This window comes from Aptenodytes patagonicus, chromosome 8 (assembly GCF_965638725.1).
Source record: "Aptenodytes patagonicus chromosome 8, bAptPat1.pri.cur, whole genome shotgun sequence".
NCBI lineage: Eukaryota > Metazoa > Chordata > Aves > Sphenisciformes > Spheniscidae > Aptenodytes > Aptenodytes patagonicus.
In genome coordinates, this window is record NC_134956.1 from 12,033,589 (window position 1) to 12,056,751 (window position 23,163).

Genomic DNA, 23,163 nt, shown 5'->3' on the forward strand with positions numbered 1-23,163 from the left:
GGATTATGCAGTCATCCTTAGTAATAGAAATGAGAAAAGCAATGGTCAGGTACTTCTCAAAATTGAGACCACCATTCCGTCCGGAGAAAATTTATAATGTTGTCTTATTCTGGTTTTTATGCATATTAAAATTCAAAGCTTAGAACCTTTTCCTTTAAGATGCCTTTTAATTACATTTTCTGCCATAAGAACCCTGTTTCTGTCGAGGTGACCAACATTTTATCAATAGTAATATGGCTGCATGCAGTCATATCGCAGTAAAATAGGAAATGCCATCCCGTAACAGACTCATTAATCTGTCTGTCCTCACAGTGACAAGGACAGGATTTCCCCTCAAGTGCTGCAGCAGTGTGCTTGTCCAGGGTATAAACCACTGAAGTTTATTCTCGTGATGTGAGTGAATCCAGAGGGAAAATTGGACTAATTATATACCAGCACAGGAAACTTTTATTTAGAAACCAATGCGGGGCCGCAGAGATAAAAAGGGACAAATGTTTAAAGAAAGCCTTCTCATGATAAAGGAGAAAATTATTTTAAAAAAATAATAATTCAGGAGGAAGGGGAATTCGGTAGGGCTACCGTGTCCGCGTGCTCCCAGGGCACAGAGGAGCTGTAGCTGTGCCCTCTAGTGCCCGAGACCTGCAGCACTTAACTGCAGTCTCCGAACCAGGGGCTTGTGCACCTGAGAGCACCCACCAGCGAGCTGCTTCCTGCAGTACCCCGCGGGGACCAGCTCCCCTGGTGGGACGCTGCTAAGGTTACACAGTTCCATACTTTTATAAAAAAGATATTTATTCCCAAGGCAGAGTTATTCTCAAGCAAGAGGGTTGCTAGAATAACTCTAACAACTTTCCCCCTACAGACAAAACTTTAGGGCAGAGTTTCCACCTTTCATTTTGAATTTCCTACCTTTGGAGGATGCCTTTTATGTATTTCATACTCAGAATGCCTCAGAATCTGGTATTAATATTCTTGTGGGCTTTTTAATTTAAAAAACCAAATGAACTCCCAAACAAAACGTGTGCTGCTTCTGTAATTAAAAACAACCAGCTCTCAAATTAGCATTATGTAGGATGGGTCATCTCCCATACATCAGTTTAAAGGACTGAAACCTATATTCAAAGAGTGTATTTTTAAGTGTGTATTTTTGGTTCTGTCAAATAAGGAACACAGGCGAGATAGTGATCACTTCACTCATATAGCTACTGTTTGCAGTCACAGCTTTGTAAGCGACTTCTAATGACAGCATGATTTGCAGAACTTTTATTACCTACAAAAAAATTAGGGCTATTTTTACCACTAATTATTTTCATTTACGTGGTAAAAATACTTTATTACTTGACTGTAGTTTGCATCTAGGGGTATTAAACCATTTGTAGTTTAATCTAATAATTCTATTCCCACTGATTAGGGAAAGTGAAATTACTGATGGGCAACAAATCAGTGGAAGCCTGCAAACAATTTCTGTCATACTCAGATATCCCTGTGCTAAGCCTTCAACTTTTCTCCATTTCACTTGGCACTAATTTGTGAAGAGGTACATGAGACTGCAGAATTGCAGACCAATGCCAACCTAGTTATAATCTCTCCTGATATTGTTAAGCTTAACCTGATCAATAAAATATTGTCCTTTAAAATTTTCTTCCTCAATCCGGTTTGCCTGACACCAAGTTTATTTTTTGGCTGCGAGGCATTAAAATAGATATTTTACAGGAAAATGAAAGCAGTTTATCCCAGCCCCCACTCCTGTCTCATCCCTGTACATGTCTTATTCAGGAATACCAACAGGCAAGCAAGGGCAGATTACACAAATAAGTAAAGCTGAATGCCTGGACTCTGGCTAGGGATAAATAAAAAAATAGCCAAAGAGAAGGGCAAATCCAAATTAATGACTCCAAACCGACAGCTTTAGTGGCATTGGCTTCTTTGCTTTTCACTTGATTTTTCCTCTTTATGCTTCATCTCCCATTGTTTCCCATGTGCTCTCTTGCCTGCGCTGTCTGTTGCTCTCTCCAGCTGCTCCCTGACTACTGTAACTTCAAGCATTTTTCTGTTGGAGCAGATTCTTCCATAACCACATACTTCTTAGATATTTTATTATTTTGTCCTCCTTCTCTATTATTTTTTGCTCCTTCTTGTCAGCAAAAGTTCTCTTCGTGTCCTGGTGAGCAGAATCCCAAATGGTTTAGCACCCACACTCCATCAAATCCACTTCTCAAATGAAAATACTCCTTTGCAATTTAAAAGCGAGGTGTCATCAACCAGAGCAGAAGGATCTCATAAAGTCTATTTACCTTTGCATGCCACCAGGATATGATCCATTAAAAATTCATTTTGTGAATGAAAGCCTAACGACAAAGAAAATCCTAACTCATTCCCTTACCCCACCATCAGAATTACACGCCAACCTGCCATGCTTGTCTCCCATCCATCCTACCCTCTCCCTTCTTTTCTCTCTAGCCCGTTCTTTCTCTCCCCTTGCTGTGACAACAAGTTTTCATTATATGTGTTTTCTCTGTCATTGCAGCAATTGATTCTTTTCCTAAAATTTACCTTATTTGAGGGCATAATCCTTTTCTCTCTACTCTTGGGTACCTTGGGAGTCAATGGAGACGCTTAAACTAAGCAGGGCTCAGCCTTTAATAAACAAAACACCTTTCCCCACAAGGCTTAAGCAATTACTGAGTTAGCGTAAAGATTCACCAAGTGTATTTCTATTTTTTTATTAAGAAGTTGATTTAGCTTAAACTGTATTTCCAAAACGTATTTCACTCCACAGAGACAAGAGAAGATGTTACAGTCTCATAAATACTGCATGCTCAGACTTCCCTTTGATTTCTCACAGGGAGCTAGTATGCAGTAATTGCTCTGCTAAAGCCCTGTGTATTGTTTGGATATCAGCTAGGTGAATTCTTCAGACCCAATCCAGTTTTCTCAGGCGGCATTTCATTCACGGCTTAAACTCCCTAAAATTATAAGGTAACCAGTCAGCAGTTGCTTCTCATTCATTTTTATGATGTTATCACGAGATGGGGGAGGGTGTGCTACCTATGAGAAGAAATGTCCTCAAATTCCTGGGGGCTCAGGGAAGCTGGGGAGAAGGGAAGGAGGGGTCGGCTGATCCTCCGCTCCTGTGCAATGGTGAGAATCTGGGCCTGGCAGAGAGTGCAGGTGGGACCACAGTCCTGCGGCCTCCAATATTAGCTACACGGAGGTTAACGGGCTATCAAGGGAATCATATATCTGGACTGACCAGGGCAGGCTCTCAAAGACAGGAGCTCGCCCTTGTGTCCCAACAAAGGTCATTTTCTTTGAGACGCTATTTTTATCCTGAACTTTAGAAAGAGATTTTTTCCTTGTCTCCCCCCACCTCTCTGTGGCCCTGGGAACTCGGATATTCCCAGCACCACAGCGGGAGAGGAGCCTGTTCCTGGCATCAGGTTTCATGGATGGCTGTAGGGAAGCAGTAAAGTGTTCCTGGCAGATAAACTGTGTGACCAGGGGAAGAGGCTTCTTTCCTTCTTTCTTTTCTTCTTAATCCAGTTATTATCTGATCTGTATCCTTTAAATAAAAATATATGCCCTTGCTTCTTCCAACTCTGGAGCTGGCTTGTGATACTCTTTAATTCTACCCATCCGTGCTTAGACAGTAGCTGGCCTAGCAAATTGTACACCTCCAAGTACAGCTCCCAGGGCTCTGGTTAAGACCCCATCTGACCTAAATCTTGCTCATTATAAACAACCATAAATGTTGGGTTTGGGTTTTTTTCCAAACAATAGCAGTTACAGGAATATGTAATTTTGCTTTTGCCGTTTATAACTAACCCCCCCCCCCAGGGCATTTAATATAAATGACGCTGAAAGAGGAAAAAATCTGTTTTTGATTTCCTTTTTATTTTTATATGGTTCATCTCTGAGGTTTTGCATTTATTGTTGTTATTATTATTAGCATATATTTCTTTCCTTTCCTCAGCCTTTGTTCCCAGGTTGGGACTCAGTGAACACATTGCCTAGCTTTAAAAAATACTGTTAATAGCTGCCTCTTCTTACAAAGGCCTGAGACCTCTAAGCATATGTAGGCATGTAAAAATCTAAGTTTATAATATTATCCTGATGATACGTAAAAGGCCTGAATCTGTGCCCTTAATATAAACAATTTAAAAGTGTTCAATAAATGCGAAGCACCTACCAGTATTAAATGACAAAACTCAGTATCGGGATGCCTTGAGGCTGGGAAGCTATTTTCACTTCGGGCGACCTTGCTGTGGCAATTTTTATAAGCAAGTATCATATACCATCAAACAGATCTCAAATCACACAGTTGCAACCTATGTATTGCATATGATCTATGGTGATTAGGTGCACTATTAGATTATGTGCGTATAAATTATATACTGTATTTATAAATTGCCTTTACCATGAATGAGGGTGCGAAGCAAGGGGCTTGGGTGCTCCTCTGAACTCGTATCTGAAAGACTCAACCTTTCTGGCGTGGCTTCGAAGCCTGAAGAGCCGCGCGTTTAAACGCAAACAGTGAAGTTTGGACTTGGGACTACAAAGAGCAGTTCAGACCGGGGAAGCCCGGAAGGCAGCACGGCTTCGTAGTCTCCCTTCTCCGAATTCAGCGTATAAAAGCCGTCCACGCTCCCAGGGTGTCACTCGTGGCCACCCAAGCCCCCTGGCAGTCAGCTGAGCGGCCGCTCCTACGGCAAGAGCCCGGTATTTTGGGTTTGTCAGCCGGCATGGGCTGTGGGCAGCTCTGCGGCTGCTGCCCCCGCGCCGCTCCCCGCCGCCAGCAGCCATGCGGAGTCAGCGGGGAGGCAGACGGAGGCTCAGCCGGTGAGAGCTCAGCCGGTGAGGACCCACCCGCGGGCCGGGCAGCCCCGCACCGCCACTGGATCGTGGGGAGGGGGGGGGCGGTTTCTCCCCCCTCCCCGCGGCCAAGCGGCTCCGGGGGCCCCGGGGGGGCTCCTCCGCTCCCCGCCCTGCCCGCCGCTCCACCCTCCCGCCGGGCACCGCTGCTCGGTCGGTCGGCGCCCAGCCCAGCCCAGCCCAGCCGGGGGGGCAGGAGCGACCGCGTCCCGGGCGCGGCACCGCCCGCCCCCCCCGCCCTCTGTCCCCACCCACCCACCCACCCTTCTGCCGCTGCCTCCGGGAGCAGCCGGTGCGCAGCGGGCGGTGGAGCCGCCCGGCTTCGGCTCCGCCGGGGAGGCTGCCCGCCTCGCCGCGGCGGGAGGATGCGTGTGCGGGGCTTGCGACCTGGGATCGCGTCGGTGCTTGGATCCCTCCTCCTCCTCCTCCTCCTCCCCCCCTCCCTCCCGCTCCCCGCCTGGCAGCGAGGGGCTGGGGAAGTTGCGCTTACACGCGAGATGGCTTCGCAGCGGGGATCGCTTTGAGAAAAAGGTCTCCCCCTCCCTCGCCTCCCCCCGTCGCCGTGGCCTCCGAACAGTAAGTGGCAGGAAGGCAGTAAACTTGCAAACAACCTGCAGCGGCAGGAACTTTCTGAGCTGCTCCAGCTGCATGTGTTCAAGGTGCCTTTGATGTGTGTGCAGCAGCTTCTGGAAAGTGGACTGCAGCTTTCGCACTCGTCAGCCCTCCCTCTCCCCCACCCTTCCCAACCTCCCCTCCCACCGCCGCCACTTCAGCCCACACACGCAATTTGTTTGAGAAGGGGGGGGGGGGGGGGGGGGGGGGGGGGGCGTAAAAAAAAAAAAAAGTGATGAAATGAACAAGAAGTGGTGAATTACCCAAGCGACTTTCCTCAAAGAGCGAGCGAGCCGGGAAGAGGAGCTGCGGCGAGCCCCGCGCAGCCCGCCCGGCGCTCCGGAGCTACCCGGGAGGGACCCGCCGGGCACCCACCGGGGACCGCGGGGGCTGCGTGGTCGGCGGAGTGTGAATGCACCTCCGCAGCGACATGCAAAAAGCCTTATCTGCTTGCATTTGACTTGCGATGCCGGCTCCTCACTAGAATGCAAACCCTTGCACAGGATGAAAACAGGTTTGTTGCAAATTCTCCTGGAAACGTTTCATTCCCCACCGCCGCCACCTTCCTGTTTGAGATGTCAGAGAAGATCCTAATGATGACACGGTGGCAGATACCTCTGCTGCGTACCCTCCGCTGTTCTTTGGAGATGTTAAGGCAGAGATAAATCTTTTATGCAGCTGTCTTTTCATATCTGTAGCGGTTGCTGCACAATCTGCACTTGATTGCAGCTAAAATATTCTTTTTAAGATCTGTTTCACAAAATGATGGAAAATAAACACAGATGGGAGAAGTGGGGAGAGAAAGCTGTGATGAAGTAGTGATGGTGGATTGATCTTCCCTCCTTCCCCCCCACTCCTCCAATGCCCTCCCCTCAAATGTGAGCCTTTTCTGAACACAAAATGCTACATTTCTGTTTTAAAGTAGTAAAGATTTTGGGGGCTCTTTGGCTGGGGTTTTGGAGGGAGACTTCCACCAGTGGTGCTTGCCTTACTGACTGACTTTCTTGAATGTCTGTGGCTACCAAGCCCATCAGCCTCTATCTTGCCTTCACCTGTTCTAAAATACGTCTTGTTTCTTCCAACACCTTGCAGGTCATTCTTCCAGAATGCCAGAGGAAAGTTCGCCAAAGCGGAGTCCTCAAAACATCCCGTACAAGGACCTGCCCCATATCATCAATGCTGATGGGCAGTATCTCTTCTGCAGGTATTGGAAGCCAGCAGCAACTCCCAGGTGAGCACTTGCAAGCAAATGTCCTTTTTTACTACCAGTAAATAAGACTCTATTCATGTAATTATTATTTATAGCTTGACTGGCGTTACAGGGCTGTGTGCATGGAGCTTTACAGAGCCACTAAAGGAGATTTCTCTCATCTGAGAGACCCCCTACTGTAAAGACTGTATTCTCCAAACCTTTACTCACTCAAGTCGGCCTTGCAGATGTAAAACGTGGAGTTACTGTCATTTCATGCACAGCTGGCTTGGTTGGCAGTTCAGTGTGCTACCAAGTGGCACATGCCGGTGGCTGATGCCGATCAGCAGTAAACAACTATCTTCAAACCAATAGCACAGGCAATCGGGGAGGGATGGGACACAGGCTTAGGGATGTCTACTCCTTCCGATTTTCTCAGTGTCAACAAATTAAACGTCAGCATCTGACTTCAGTTTCAACGGTAGTAGCCGAAATCTCAGGGCAGCAGGCAGAATATGGTTTGACTCCATTGCTTTTTGACTGTTGTTTGGGTTTTTTTAATTATTTATAGTTAGTAAGTGATTTAGGGAGCTTTCACTGGCAACTGCGATTTCAAAACCGACCTCAGTAATAAACACGGGCAAGGAATCAGATAGAGAAATTCTCTAATGTTTTTATCATAATTTAAAAAACCCCTTTACTGTAATAGCTTTCTATGCTGATTGTGTGCCAGCTATGATCTGCTATAGAAAGCTATCTCTGTTCCTCCCATAGTCATGATCTTTCTTCTTCCTCCCAGTATCTGCTGGCTTGGCATGTATTTATTCTACCACTAGTTACATAGGTAGCTACTTCATAAAAATCTGGATATTGTTTTATTCTTTTCTTTTTCTGCAGGCAAACAGGAAAAGCTATGTTGATTTTATACAGCTAGAAAACAGTCACAGGAAAAAGTTGTTCAAGCTGTAGTAGGGAGTTAAACTTTTTCCTTGACCGCCCAACGGGTTAGACATCATCCTGTGTCCAAATCAGCCTGCAACTGTGCTGAGATGGATACAGGTCCAAGTTAGCTGACCTTGGGTTTTATGCCTGCCAAACTAAGGGGCAATGGGAATAACGCAGAGCTGGGAGGTGGGCAAGCACCCAAGTACGCTGTCCCCAGAGGGGAGGACAGTGCAGCCACCCCACTATAGCTCCATTGCACTGGTTGGGCTGTAGGACATGGGTCTGGGTTTAAGATCACCTGGTCCACAGAGCATTTTATAGTTACTTCTACTCACTGCCTTTTGGAAACAAGGAGGAAAGTTTTCGGCACTGATGTTTTACATAGCCTTTGCGCCAACCCGAAGATTTCCTCTGCAGAAAAAAAAATGCTATCAAAACAAACTTCTACTGTGAAACCAGGCTGTCTTGTATTATAATGCTAATTAATCATTAACTGCCCGCAACATTCTTCACCCAGTTGTGGAATTGCTTTCTTTTTTCATGTTTAATTTCTTAGCAAATTAGTAGTGAGCGGATGGGTCTTTGATCCAGAAATGAAAGGATGATAAAGAGCTAAGAATTAAAACTTGGTGTCTAAGTCCGGGTAGTTAATTTTTTTAGGGCTCTGTGCACCAAGCAGTTAATTGAGAGTGAGCTTGCCCTAGTTTTGTGACAACAAAAGTGGATGGGATCAGCGTTGCTCATTTACAAGTGGTTCCTAAGTGTGTGTGTGTCTGTTTGCGTTTGCGTGTTTGTGTATAAGGAGGGGGCGTACTGTTTATTATTAGCTCTTTTTGCATTGTTATGTAGGAGAGATGGTAAGTGACTGAATAACAAGTTAGTGCCTGGATCCTACAGTCAAGAATGCTCTTGAAGTGCTTTGATAGGCAAACCAAAAACGCATTATTTCCCCTCCTCCCCCCCCTCACTTTTCATAAGTAGCTCAGCTTTTTCTGCTTCATATGTAGAAGCTCAGCAACTTTCATCTAATTTTAAATGTTCAGCAAAAGTGATCTATATATATTGTATAGGGAGAGAAAGAGAGACACCTCAGGGGACTTTTACAGGCCTGTTACAATTTATTCTATTTCAAATACTGAGGGCGATTCTTTCAATCTTCTAACTCAATTGTTGATTCAGGTTCAAATCTTAACACTAACGAATGACACTATAACCGTCAAACGGTGGGATCTTTCATTGATCCATTATGCATCTAATCCCAGCTAGGGCTATAGAAATACCTCTTCTCTGCAGATGCCCAAAGGTTACCATTGACTTGTCTTCTATTAGAATAGAACTTATCATCCTTGATCCCTCCCCCAGGGAAGGGAAAAAACGGGATATCTGCCAAAGGAAAAATTAAAAAGTAGCCCTAGCCTGGGGTTGAAGAGCAAACAATGCCTAGGCAGCCTCTGAGAGTGGGGCCGACTGACAGACATCGCCCCTCAGAGCTGGTGCTTCTCTTTTAACTCCTCAAACAGACCCCCAAAGGTGGATAAAGGCTGTGGCAGACTAATGTGCTGTAGCATATTTTTTAAAAAAAATGATTTGTCAGGAAGATGGGGAAATTTTGTGAGGCTCTTCTGCTTCGTGCTCACAAATATCCAAGCTCTGATCCGGTGTGGTGTTGATCTGACTGATCAGCCCATACTGGTGCACATATGGAAGCTTTGTTGTAAGTGCCACCGAGGCCAAGGTTGTCCTGCGAGTGAAAGGCACCTATTGTGAGTTCCTCAGCAGGGTCCGCTTTGTTTCGAAGGGGGATTTAGGTGATTACTTCACAGGAAGCTGACACACAAAGGCACTCAGATGTCATAATGATTAGATGGGGTAGATAGAGTAGGTAGTAATGGGACTAAGGAAGGAGGGTGACAGTGTTTTCCACTTGTTTTTTGGGTGGGAAGTCACTCCCAACAGCAGAGCTGGGAACTGGGTGTCGTCTTCTATTGCTGTCTGCTGGCAGCAATGCAGGTGTGACTTCCCTGGCCAGCAGCCCTGCAAGCTGCCCAACTTGTTGAGCCAGTTTCATCTTAAGATGTCATTAAGTGGTCTTGTTGAATGCAGCAGGGAAGAAAAAGCAGCATGTTCTGGTGTTGTTTTCATGTATCGTGCCAACAGCAGTATTTGTGGAGCATGAAAACAGGTAACTCTTTGGCACTGAGTGCTCACTAGTGAGCACAAAGCTTAAGATCTGGACAAGGCAGGGCATTTTCAGGACCATGTAATGTTTGGAGGAGGTAAATCATTGGTACCAAACCAGATTGATCTTGTGCCCAGATTGATATGTCCCAGTAGCCGAGGAAATCCTACTTAATGGGAAAGCAGTCTTTGTGTAAACAAAAACAACGGCTCCATGCAAGGTTAAAACCTCTGCCACCACCCTGAGAGGTCTGAGTCAAAATATGAGGTAATAGGAGGTGAGGAATTAAGAAACCACGCTCTGTTCCCAGCTCTCAGACAAAGCTGCTAAGAATAGAGGTGGGATGAGGAAGGGGAAGGAAAGTTGGGAGGAGAAGTTAAGGCATTTCCTTTGAGGCCCCTAAAGGGCCTGGAGAAGTTCAGAGATGACCTTCTTTTCCTCTCTGTTCTGTATCCCCGTAGCCTTTTCTGGATGCTTCAGCTGTTCCTGTCACTGCCTAGATAAGCACAAACAGTTTGTTCTGGGGCACTTTCAGTCCCTCTGTTTGACCTCAAATAAACCCTGTGAGATTTATTGACCCACAGTAGTTTTTTCCAAGGTGCTAATAGCCTGCAGCCACCATTGACTTCAGATAGAGAAAGTGATGCTCAGCTCTCTCCCTGTAGATCAGCCACTCTAGGTTGGACACTTGAAGCTTGAGACACTTGTAGTTAGAGTATGCTTTTGAAAATGTGGATTCCTGACATCCTTGTATCTGAGCTTCCTCATCTATCAAACAGAAATCATTACCTGGCTAGTTAGCATGATGCTTATGTGTCTCTCCACGTAGTGGTCTCTAGGTGCACTTAGATGATTGCCAGCAACTGAAGTGGTCTGCCTGAGGAGGCTGCCTGAAGCTGAGACACGTGTGGGTCACTGGTGTGTGTTCCTGCTCGATTGTTAATGTACACTAAAATGGGTTGGCTCAACTTTAGACATCGTGACCATGGTTTAAGTGAACAGAGTTGCTATTGTCTGCGTAAACAGTGTCTTTGTAGGAGTTCTTTCAGTTCTACACCTGACAAATGTGATTAAAAACACAAAATTAAACAAACAAAAAGCACCTGCTTTTCTATTTACTTTTTTAATTTGTTTTACTCTTTGAAAAATGCCTGTCATTCATTCTGACTTGTTAGCAATGAAAGGCCAAGCCAATAGGAGAAAATACATTTCTCTCTTCCCCAAGGACTTTGCAGAAGTGCTTGTGGTGCAGAAATACAAACTGCCTTTATATTTGAACCGGCCCTTAAAATGTGAATATCGCCTGCTGATTTTGGCACCTCATTACCAGCATTTCCATGGCATTTCCAGAAGAGCAGCACAGCTCCCAGCGTGAGCAGATGACAAAGTTGAATTTGACTTTCAGACCCTTCCAAAATGAATAAATAAATAAATAAACCTAAGTGAAGTCAAAGTAAAGGGAATCCAGTCACTAATTATAATGTCTTTAATTATACTGTGTGGTGTTAGTCTCTAGAAATACTTAAAGGAATTTCTAATTCAGTGTCACTGTTGAAGAACACTTTTGTTTGTACTAATGAGGTCAACTTCAAACTAACGCACAAGGGCCAAATTTGTATGATGCAAAGTGACTTATGTCAGCACAGTTTGTGGTAGGATGGATTCAGATCCCTCTGTGTGTCTGATCACATTGTACACAGTGCAAAGGGGAAAAAACAATTAGCGTCGTCGCATCAACATTCCAGGCTTTGCTTGTTGTATTGCTATTGCCCGAGTTTCTAACGCCTCCCTTCTGTTCATCAGCCATGTATGTGTTCCTTTAATGGCTATGTTCTCTTTGCTCCCTGTGACTGTCTTATTCACTGTGAATGGGGGCATCGTTTTATGATTTCTTACCCATTTCCAGAGGATGGGCAAATTAGCAAACCAGCTTCATGTAAGAGGGACTCTGACAGACAGGAGAGCAGCTTTGGTTCTTGCTGTGAATATTTCCAACAGGCTTTTTTAGTAGGATAACTTTTTTCAGTCCCCACAGGAATGTTCAACAGAAGCAAATCTGCCTTTTATTCCACAGAACCCAAGGAAAAAGGCAAATAACAAAGGGAATAACAATTGTAATTAAACCGTCCCTTTTGCTCATTGCACTGTTAGGATCAGCTTCTGAACACAAGTGTGCAAATTTGTGACATTGGTGTGTGGGAACAGGGTGACTAGGAGTTCCCTGTTATGAATCTCAAAGCAGTAAAATTTCATCCTGGTCCTGAGGCAGCAGCAAAGGAAGCAAAATCGGTGTTGGTTCTCAGTGTGCCACCTGATGAACTCTTGGAAACGGTGCTGTCCAACACGGTGACTATCAGAGGTAGAGGTAGAAATAGGAGAAAAGAAGAAAATTGGTCTTGAGATTGTGTTGTAAAACTCAATTTCTGCTCATGATTCTGCCAGAGACTGAAGGCTAAGCAAACCTTGTTTCTCTCGTGCAAATAGTTCATTTCCTTTTAATGGGATTACAAGTGTGATGATCAGTACTGGCTTTGTACCATGACCTGATGGATCCCCTAGCTGGTCACTCAGCAGTTAGAGCCCTGCCCATCCCTCCAGGTCTCTTTATCCTGAGCAGACCCTGCACTGGCTCTCCTCTCAGACGCTGGTGCATTAGTTTTCTTCAGCTCATCAAACTGGGAGCACTCTAAACCAGTTGTTTGTTGACAGCAACGCAATAGTTGAAGCAGACAAACTCATCAACTTTATCAGGGTTCCAGATGCAAGAGCACTTTACTTCACTGGCACAAGAAATGTGTGGGTTTAGACAAAATAATAAAACCAGCTGCACACAGTTCCTTGCCTCAATTTCTTCAGCACTCTTGAACATACATCCCTTGGGAACACACAGCAGCTCTTTTAGATCACCATGAATACACCTACAGCAAGAGTTGGCTGGTGTAGTTGTACTGGCTAGAAGAGGGTATTTTTTCTAGATGCCTGTTGCAGAGGAGTTGGCCTGTGTTTCCTTGCAAGTTCCCTTCAAGCTCCTGTGGCTTTGTACTTTTCAGAGCCAAGGCAAACATCTGATCCCTTTGTTCTTCTAGGGAAATTGCATTGTTCTAAGAGCTGTCCCTGCAGACACGTTTGGCTGAGCTGCCTTCCCTAGGTTCAGACATGCCATTGTCCTCATGTGCTTCCACTTGAATGGAAGCCATCAGTGTTTAACAACCTTCTATTGTCCCTTATCCAAGAGATGTGGCACAACCCTGATAGCGAAAGGCTGATTCTCCTAAGTATCCAAGGAGACAGTATTGCATCCTGCCCATGAGATTCCTTAAGATATGCTTAGGCAGGTCCCTTACCTCATCACACCCCAGTTACATCCTTAACTACACCCATACATCCCTGCCCTGACTCTACCAGTACAGACATTCTGACACTGTATCAGTAAGGCTTATTATCCTATAGGAAGGAAATTAGCAGCACCAGGGTAAAGTTTTTCGACGTCATTAAAACTATCTCTCTCCTAGGGTTTCTTCTTGAAGACCAAGAAAATCTCACTCATGTTTACTAGACGAGAAATACTGGTACAACAATCCCAAATACCAACCTTGGGCTAGTCCTGACCACAAACATCTTCTAAAGCAACCAGACCTGGAGCAGTTACTGGGTGGTGGTGTCAGGAAAGTATCTCAAAGCTGACGAGACTCACTGTCCAGACAGTGGTACCAAGGTGTGGCCTTGGGGACAGGCAGGGAGCGGCCAGTGGAAGCAGTCCTGGTGGCCAGAGCACTCCAGTCAGATTTGCCTGCCACCAAGCACACTCCTATGGGCTGTCCACAAACACCTAGGAGCAGGAGAGGGGATGGGTCTTGGAGCATGCTCTACTTGGGGACGTGTTTGTTTCTTCTAGACAGATGCAGTATGTTTGTGACCAAAGGGATTCATTATTTTTGCAGTAGCAGCCATGTAGCCATTTTCAATGTCCCAAGACCTCGACTAACACCAGACTTCATAAGTACTTCCACTGGAAGGAAAGAGACTCCCCTTCTGCATGACAGACACTTGCTCTCCAGCCAGGAGCTATCTTCATTTCTGCTTGGCGAGCACTCACTTGATGATGGGAGCCTCTGAATCCTCCCTTACTAAGTGGTGGCAAAGGCAGCTTGCTAAACCTAGAAAATGTAGTGTCAGAAAACAGAATAAAGAAGTCAATGAGGAGCAGAGAACAGGCAAAACACATGGTCAAGGCAGTCATTAGGCAGTGACACAATGACCAGTGATTTACAGAATCGGACCCTTAATTTCTCGGTGCTTTTGTTTGCTCATCTAAAATAGGGTGTAATCATCCAGGCAAGTGATATGAATTGGGTCCTAGGTGAAAGCTGCCAGAGAAAGTAAGTTATTCCTTGAGGTTTTGGTGGTTGAAGAGTGCTTGATGTTTGAAGAGAAATTTTTAAAAAAATCTACTAAGTGATGCATTAGTTGTTCTCTGCTGTTCAGCTACAAGTAAATTGTCTCAGCAGCAATCCGTTTAAAGAAACAAAAGAGAGAGGGGAAAAAAAAGGAAACGAAATATTGACAACTGGGCTAAAGCCAAACATTCAGCGGTAATAGCGTAGTAATCGTTTGCTCCAGTATTGTGTATGGATGGGTAAGGAGAAAATGTACAAACTACTACAGATTTGGTAGGCAAGAAAGAGTACTGATCTTTTTCAGCCATCTATCTGACCTATGATAAAAAGGGCTTGCTCTGTATGTTTTCTTTCTTCCTTGATCAAGCTTGAAGCTTGCAGAGTGAGGGAATAAAACTTAAATCTTTGTCCTTTTTTAGAACAGAAAGTTGGTTTAATTTGCTGTAGGTGTCAGCAGGTTAGCTAGTTCATCAGCTGGCAAGATGAGCTTATTTTTATAATTTTTCAACATATTGTTTACTTCTATTTTTCAAAACTATCTCAGTGAGGTTTCAAATTCAACTGTCAAATTCCAGAAATCTGCAGTATCTTAATTTGCTGGAATCTGCAGTGTCTTAATTTGCTGGGCTAAAGGCATGAGGAGTGATGAAGAAGCAGTAAGTAATTAAATTGCTGTAGAGATAACATCTAGCTGACTTCATGGTTAAGCTTTTTCTTCATTTTTTCAATTTTGTGTGAGAGCTAGTCTACAATATTTGGAGTATTAAAAACTGTATTTTGAGCAGCATTCATAATCTCATTTTATTAAAAGGATATTCAAGTGATCAGCATTCAGTCATCCTCTGGCCCTCCACAAATTATTTTAGCAAGGAGCACCAAGCATCTTAACCCAGGTTGTCCTGAAAATGCACAGATCATTTCTCTGACGTTATTAGCTGCCCACGAGTTCATTAGGACAGAAAGCTTTTTAAAAATTGACTTTTTCTTTCCAGGTTCACTGTGGACCCGTGCATGTAGCACGGGGCTGGAGCTCAGGGAACCCATGGTGACATTTTGACTCTGCTGTTAAACTCCCGCTGATTGCAGTAGGGTCAGGTTTTGCCTCACGCCGTGTGTCCATCCTTGCCTCTGGCATGCTCTCTTGCCATGGGCAAGGCTTTTTACCTCTTGTGCTTCAGTTTACGTGGCAGTGGGAGGAAGGGTTGATCCTTGCTTGGGACAGGGTACTGGATCAGAGGACCTCTTGAGGTCCCATTCATCTCTCTGTTATGAGACTCTACAACAAGCCTAGTTGCATCCTTTGTAAAGCATTTTGGTTTTTGTGAATGAGGAGTGTTGTACAAAAGCCAGCTGTTGTTATTATTTATGCTGTTTATTTACTGGTCACATTTCTTGGAGCTGGGGAATGGGAAAAAAATCAATCAGCCGATTCACTTTGTTTATATTTAATTTCACTTTCAGTGTTTGGGGAATGTTGATTTGTTAAACACTACGCCTTCCCCTAAAGCCCCTAGTTTTGCATGGCCGGTGGAAACATTGTGTCATTCTTATACATCGGTATAGGTTTCTCTTTTGAAGCATCATTTAAGGGTTCTGACCATCAAAGGTTTGCTTCCCCCTGTGCGTGTTTTCCTGTTGCTTTAGGAGAGGTGGTCAGATCCCTCAGCACAGCTAATGTAGCATCAAGGCTTGTTTACATTTTGCTAAGCCCAGAACATTTTCAGACGTGTCCCTGCTCAAGCCACCCTGTAGCTCTGCAGGCAGTTAGCAAACCTCTCTCCTGCCCCGTACGCCCATGCCGGCTCTCGGGCACCACACAAGGCACGGGCATGGGTGCCCCAGTGCTCCCGAGCCCTGTCCCCATCTCACAGCAACAGAATGGAGGTCTCCCTTCCTCCCAATGTCCCACACAGCATGTGCAATGGTTCAACCCTCATCTGAGAGCTCTGTGTCTCCGATGCCATGAGCAGCCCTGGTGTTGTGCTGTAGCGATATAGCTGACGAAGCTCTTCCCATTCCCGTTCCCGTTCCTGTTGCAGGCTGTGGCAGATGCACTCCTCACATGTGATCCAACAAATGGTGTCTTGTAAGTTGGCAGAAGAGAAACTCGGGAGGAAAGACAAAACATCTTCCCTGCTGCTAGCTCACGCATCAGCTCTGACACTTTCTTTGCCAGCAATCGGAGGAGTCTGAGCTGGCCTGGCAGTGTCGGGGTTAATAATTGTGGTATTGAAAATATTTGCTCTTGATATTGCTGAGGCTTTTTAAAAATGGTCAGAAATATGTGGTACTTCTCAGTTGCTGGTGAAGCGCTCCACATAAAACACAGCGTTCCTGCAGCAGAATAACAGCTTGTGGTTTGAATAAATGTTGTTATTTCTGCTCTGCTGTAGGTGTACATGTATGTTTTGGTTCAGTGACTGCCAGATACTGTAAATGAGTATTGATTTCCCTTTCTATTTCAAGCTTTTCTGCAGAAAAGGCATCCCACATGCCTTTAGCTTTCTTTGCCTTTACCTAAAGTGATTGCAGCCAAGGATTTATCTAACTAAATACTCCTTTATTTTATTGTTACCACTCATCCTTATTTTAGTAGTTGCACCCCAAGTTGGTCAGGTCCCCGTTCAGCTTTTGGAGTTTAAAGCTTTTACATCTAGCCCTTTTTGAGAGCAAATCAAGACAGTGTTTAAAACTTGTGGCAAGTAGTTCCTTGTTTACATTAGCGTGGCAGACCCTCTGCCATAGGTGAAGCTGCCTTGGTGCTAGAAATGAAAGAACATTTTAGGAAGCAAGCCTGCCATAGCTAAAGTCTTTGGACAGCCAGATTAGCTCAGTGTGACCAAGAAATAACACAGACCTGCATTTGGCAACCATAGGCAGAAGTCTCTATCCATTTTTTAACTATTAAATCATCTGTAGGTAAACCATTGCACCTCAGCTGCGGTTCAAATTTAGTGTGGTTCAAAACACGAATAAACATTTCAGCCTTTAAAGCACATGTTGCAGCGATCGCTGTCATAGCAGGATTCCTGTGTCTCACGTTTAACTGCTTACATTCAACTTTCTCTCCTACCTCAGGCCTACAGCAAACGTGGAATAGTAAATTAATTGGAACATGCTCAAAGCCTTGGCAAATGCTTTGCCTGTGACATTACTGATTTCCCAGAGGAATAGCTGCTGATACTGATTTTGACAGAGCCTGTAAAGCCTCTCGCTGCAAAGATTCTCCTCATAGCTGGGCAGGGCTGAAGTGCAGCTCTGCGATGTGCCGAGATAGGATTATTCATTGGAAATTAATGTGCTTAACCTTGAAGTATGTTAAAATATACATAAGTGCTTTATGATTAAGAAATCAATCCTTGAGCTTCTGTCTCTAAGTTTATGGGATAATTCCACACTGGCTTTTGGAAAATCACACAGAAAAAGATTGGCTATTTGGAGACTCATGTTATCTGTGACATCTGAACTTTTTATGAGTTCGTCAGTTTGTTAAAGATAACCAGTTAAGATCTCTGCCAACACAGAAGACCACAGACAAAATTGGGTCAGAAAGGTAAAAGTGAGGACAGGTAATTGACTCAGTGCAGGAAGTAATCAAGTGTCCCACGTTATTGGTGGAATTGCCTGGTTACAAACCATACTATCAGGTCTAAGTATTTCAGGGAATTGAAGTTTTATGTTTTGCTTTAAACCATTGCCATACAATTAGGAATTGCACAGCCAGTGCTTTATTAAAAAGTAATAATATCATACTATCTCGAGTTCACAGAACAGGTAAAGTGTCATCCCCTTTCTTGCTCCTTACTTATTCACAGCTCTCTTCCAAGCTAGTGAAGATTTGCCCACATAAGCCCAAAATGCCTGATCAAAGTACTTCAGTTGTGCAGTTTTTATTGCAAGGAGTGACTTGGAAATGCTCTGACCCCTTTGTGCCAGGTGTGCACTTTTCAGCTTCTTCCCCGCACAGGTGCTAAAGTGATGAGCTGAATTCTTCCTTTAATAACTTTTTCAGTATTGCTTCTCATGAGTTGTCTGCACCATCCACTCCCTGAAATAACAGCTTGAGACTGGAGGTGATTAGAGCCATGGCTAAAAATGTGGACAATCCCATTTTTAAGAACCATTGATTTTGTGGGGAGACTGACCGTGAAGAACCCCTGGTGAGCCCAGGTTCAGACCACTAGTGATGTCCAGCTCCTGCTTGAAAAATACCTTGTGAAAAAAGTGAAGTCAGAAAAAGTCTGCAGACTTGTCTTAGAGGACTTTAGGAAACACTGCTTAACATTTAGATGTAGTGTCCTCTGCACCGCTTTATGATTTGTCCCAAACTATAAGCGCTTCTTAGGAAACATTTGAAAATAACCAAGCAAGCAAGCATGTTACTAAGGCCTTAAAAGTCACCAAGTACTTGTGTGGACCTAGCCAGAGGGATGGCTTTACTAAGTAAAGTAATTTCCATCATTTTAAACTTACAGAAGCTCAACTAGAACTCCTCACCTTGATACAGGGGTACTGCTGTCTAATTCCATCTTCTGTGCTATGCAGAAAGGTAGGATTAAATGGTCAAAATGGGCTAAGATGCCATGTAGGGAGCACTCTTGCATGGCTTGAGCTGATCCCTTAATCTAGCACACCTTGTTCCTTTCTAGGAAGTCTGCTTGGTCTTTTAGGGTTGAGGTGGGTTTGTCAAGCTATGAACTTACAGCAGCAATAAGTAGTGGCTTGTCACTGGAACAGGTACCGGTGCCCTGAATGTGCCGAGGCTGCAAGTGAACTCAGTAAGAAGGAACTGTTTTTGCACAGCTACTTTGAAACAGAGACATACTTTTATATAAAAAAACCTTCTTTGTTCAGTGAACAGGTTTAGTCCTGAACTAGTGAGTAGTGCTGAGTTTAGGCAGTAGTGACTGTGCAGAAGAAAGCTTCTGGCCCTTTAATTGCAGCTTTCTCATGATTTGAAATGACAGTCCGTCTAATTACACAAGCCTTTCTTTTTCCAAGGCTTTGGCTCCCAGGCAGTGTCTGGATTTTGATTTCAAGGAGAAACTGCTACACAACTGGCTAAATGGTAACTTTTGTCCCCGTGGAAATCATTAGAGTTTCAGTGCCAGTCTGTGAAAGAGGAGGGGGAGGTCTGTGAAAACTGTTCTTGCTCTTAGTCCCTGTTTGTTGGTTCTCCATTGAGAATCGTGGTCCTTCTGCGGTGGCTTTGCTTCCAAGTGAAAATTAATTTTTAATAAAATTAACAAGAAGTATGTTATTTTTCCTGATTTCCAAGGGGATCTATGCCAGAAACACTTTTGCTTCTTTGAATATTCTTCCTCCACACCTTAAAGCTAATCTAAAAATTTTGGGTGTGATTTCAGATCAACTTGAATTTTGCAGCTGATGTCTTCTATTTAAACAATGCTTTGCACAGTTTTCTGAGAAAGACACTGACTGTTTTGTGCGTTCATCCTTGTAGCTCCCCTTGGGAGATACGACCTCCATTTTATCTCTCCTGCAGCCCTTGTACCGAGGAAGGGCTGAAGCAGAGGGAAGTACAGAACCGGGATGTCCGATTCCAGCCTTACTCCCAGCCAGGTCTGGGGGCAGTTCGGCCCAGGCTCCCCCCAGGTCATCCCTTCCTCCGTCCTGTGTGTGTGAGCAATGCCTACACCTTGCCTCTTTGGAAATACAAGTCGTAATTCTTCTTTCAAGGATTCCTGTGCTCTGTAGAAGGGCAGCAGCAAGAGGAAAGCACAGCTCCAAACCCTGAGCTGCCCCTGTCTCCCAGAGTGCTCGTCTGCCTTGCAGATTCAGAGCAACAGGTCTGGCAGTCAGTTCTGCCGAGGAAAATCCCATCTCTGATATCAAAGTGGAGGAGTGTCTCCCCGAGGCAGTCTGTGTAACCCTAGAATCTCTTCTCTTCAGTTTTATCCAGGAAAGGGGTGGGAAGATCTGGCCCGTGAATTTTAAGCTACAGACCTCACATTTCACCTCTGATCTCAGCCTTGTGTCCCCTAAAATACTACTTCAAAGCTTCCTTGAAACAAAATGCAGCTGGTCTCAAATGTTAACTTTGCTGAGATTTGTCTAGAGCTATGCAGTTGCCAGGTTCCAATAATTCCTTCCCTCCACTCCCACCTGAAGTTTCCTTCCTCTCTTTTCCCTATATTAGACCACGCATGAGTTATTCTCGGTGAGGGCTTGCTTTTCAGAGAGCTACAATAAATCAGCATAAGCTGTTTCTCCACATTGTTTTGTGCTGGCTCTAGCTAGATCCTGTTGAACCTTTTGTTTTGAAATATATCCGTACTACTCAGTTCTGTCTCTGCCCCATTGATTTATGGTGTCTACGCTTTCTGGTGGGTGTTGTTGAATAACCTACCCATGTTACTCCTCCTGGAGGTCATGGCAGTTCTCAGATGTCCTCCTAACTCTATGCTGATGAGGGATTGTTGTGATTTTGAGATGTATGATGAGACCAGGCTTGCAGACGTTACAAGAGAGTTGCTCGTGGAAGCAAGTGCAGATTTTAAGACTGAGCTCTAAGTCTCTGTCATGTTAGGCGGTAGGATGCTGCCCAAACTAACAGCAGCCCCTTTGGTCAGGCTTGAATGGGAACTTCCAAGCCTGAGTAAATGGGGGAAGAAAGCAGGAAGCAGAGTTTGCTGGAGGGGTTTATTTTTTAATTGCCAGTTTAGGATCTGGACAGGAATGAAGCTACTGATTCTAGTAGACTAGACCAAATCACATCAAACACAAATGTGCAGAATTCTAAATCCCCACAAGCCCTATAAAATCAAGCAGAAATTATGTAGTGTGAGCATAGCGCACGATCCTTTGGCATATTCTGTGGTGCTCAAAGGTTTTTCACAGGCTAAACTACTACAGTCTTGAACTACTACTTACCTCAGTCTATCTGGAAGAGGTGAGTTCCTCCAGATTCGGTGCTCTGTGAGATATCCATGCTGATGCTACAGAGTCTGTGATATTGAGAGAAGGTTGAGAGAGACTCAACTCCAGGCTATTGCTACTCTGACTTGCTTTTTCTCCTGAGCTGGGAAAAGTAGCCGTAGAACTGCTAGTTTAACATAACATTGTTCAACTTCAATGACAGCTGAAAAAAGAGGTGGCTACCCAGATTATGGACCTACATGGCAAAGCTGAGCATATATGGGCCAGTAGAGCAGAGGCTAAGAATGCATTTCTCAAAAAAACTGAGCAAGAGAGCAAGCAAAGCTCCTTGAAGCATGGCTTGGAATTGGGAGCAAAGTCATTGCCTCTTGTGCCTTCAGAGGGACATAACTCTGCATGTTTCCTAGAGATGGAAGGATGGCATGAAGGGACACACCTAACTCCACCATAAATTTTCCTGTCTAACTGGAGTCACCAGGCTGAATTCTTGGCTAACTGCATAGGTCACAAGCACGCACAACATGAGAGGAATTTCCATAACTATTTGTAATCCCTGCGCATGGCCCAAGTTTTGTCAGGGTTGCTTTGGGACACAAATCACCTCAGGAAAAAAAGTGGAAAAGCTGACTCAAAAAGCAGATACAGAGACATCCCTCTTCCAAACTTCAGGGCTTACACCCAAAGCAAGAGGCTTAAGAGCCCTCCGGAGAAAAGGTCACCAACATCTGTTTCAGTGAACAAAACAATTCATTTTTCATTACGTGTTCTTGGAAATGATTAGCTGGAAATTTAAAAAAAAAGGTAATCTTTAACCAAATACTAAGGGTAGAAAATTGGAATGACAGTTAAAGCTTGACAAAGTTACAAGCTGCTTAATGCATAATCTTATTATGTGAAAGATAACTAATCTTCGTAATCAGCGAGGACCACTAACCCAGCTAACACAAGAATGCATACCTTTAATTGATTTGCAATTATAATATACTTTGGAAGCAAAATACACATACATGACGTTACATTCTTAACAAGTTAAAAAGGTTTGTGACCAACTATCCAGTTGCTTGTCCAAAAATGCCACCAGTGAAATGAATTTGATAAATAAAGGTTAGTTATTCGCTGTGGTTCTAAGACTCAGGCTGCCGCCAGCTACAAAGGAACTGATAAATCAGCTCAAACAACACAACAAAATGTAATACTTAATTTCAGTAAGCCAGTCATTTTTCTGGCAGCCTAGCTAACTCAGAGCTTTCCTGGTTTTTAAAAATTACTTTAGGAATTTAGTGTCAAGTATTCAAAACTGCTCAAGTCAGATGTTCTTTGTTAGAGTTGATCTGGTTCTGGTAACAACATACATAATACCAAATGAAAAGCATAGCTGCCTTACATAGAATAACATGGTATTAGCTTAAGTTGCAAGGGCTTGATTCAGGAAATCACTTCCGTGTGTGATTAAATCAGTACTTATTCAGGACAGCATTTATAAATCCTTTTTTAACTTTTATCTTGTACTTTGTAAGTCCTACTGACTTTCATGAGTTGAAGAAAGTTTCCTGAGGTTGAGCAAGTACTTAAATATTGTTCTGAAGAGGGATGCTTTTGAATGGGGTGGAAAAGATTGCATTTTTCATATATGCAGTCATAGGAAGCTTGTCTTCAGCTCTTTGGTCTAGTCCCAGTGTTTTGGGTTATTTTCTGGCAATAAAAGAGCATGCACGGGGTCCCACAGAAGTGCCTCTGTCCCCAGAGGACACAAAACGTTAAAATCATACCATCCCGCTCACAACCTTCCTCGTCTAGTTCAGTTTCAACATGATTTTTATTGAAAATAAAGCAAGAACATGGGTCTTATGTCCAGCAGGACCCAAGTCCTGAGTTGTGTTTCTGGCCTGCCAGATTTCATAGCACAGCAGCTTTCCGAGTGTTGTTTCAAGGTATGTTTTTTCTAATGACAGAGCCCTGGTTTAAGAGGGCTCTTGCTCACTTGCGTAAGCCTGGTGCTGCAATTTATTTTCCCTGCAATTCTTCTCCTGCAATTGATTGTGGAATTGCATCTCTAAACAATTGTACTG

At 44.2% G+C, this 23,163-nt stretch overlaps 1 protein-coding gene across 4 annotated transcripts in view; it reads left to right on the plus strand.

The window, feature by feature from the left end:
* Positions 1–5,169: 5,169 nt before the first annotated feature.
* MGLL (monoglyceride lipase) overlaps positions 5,170–23,163 on the plus strand; it is a 68,006-nt gene continuing 50,012 nt past the window's right edge. Inside the window, exons 1-2 of one of the 4 annotated variants that reach the window (XM_076346379.1) lie at positions 5,170–5,448; positions 6,577–6,715. In XM_076346379.1, the coding sequence (XP_076202494.1) occupies positions 6,591–6,715 (125 nt within the window). In that variant the 5' untranslated portion in view covers positions 5,170–5,448; positions 6,577–6,590. Of the gene's footprint in view, positions 5,449–5,760; positions 5,999–6,340; positions 6,363–6,576; positions 6,716–23,163 lie in introns of those variants that run through there. The other 3 variants (XM_076346381.1, XM_076346378.1, XM_076346380.1) reach the window with 3 other exon arrangements.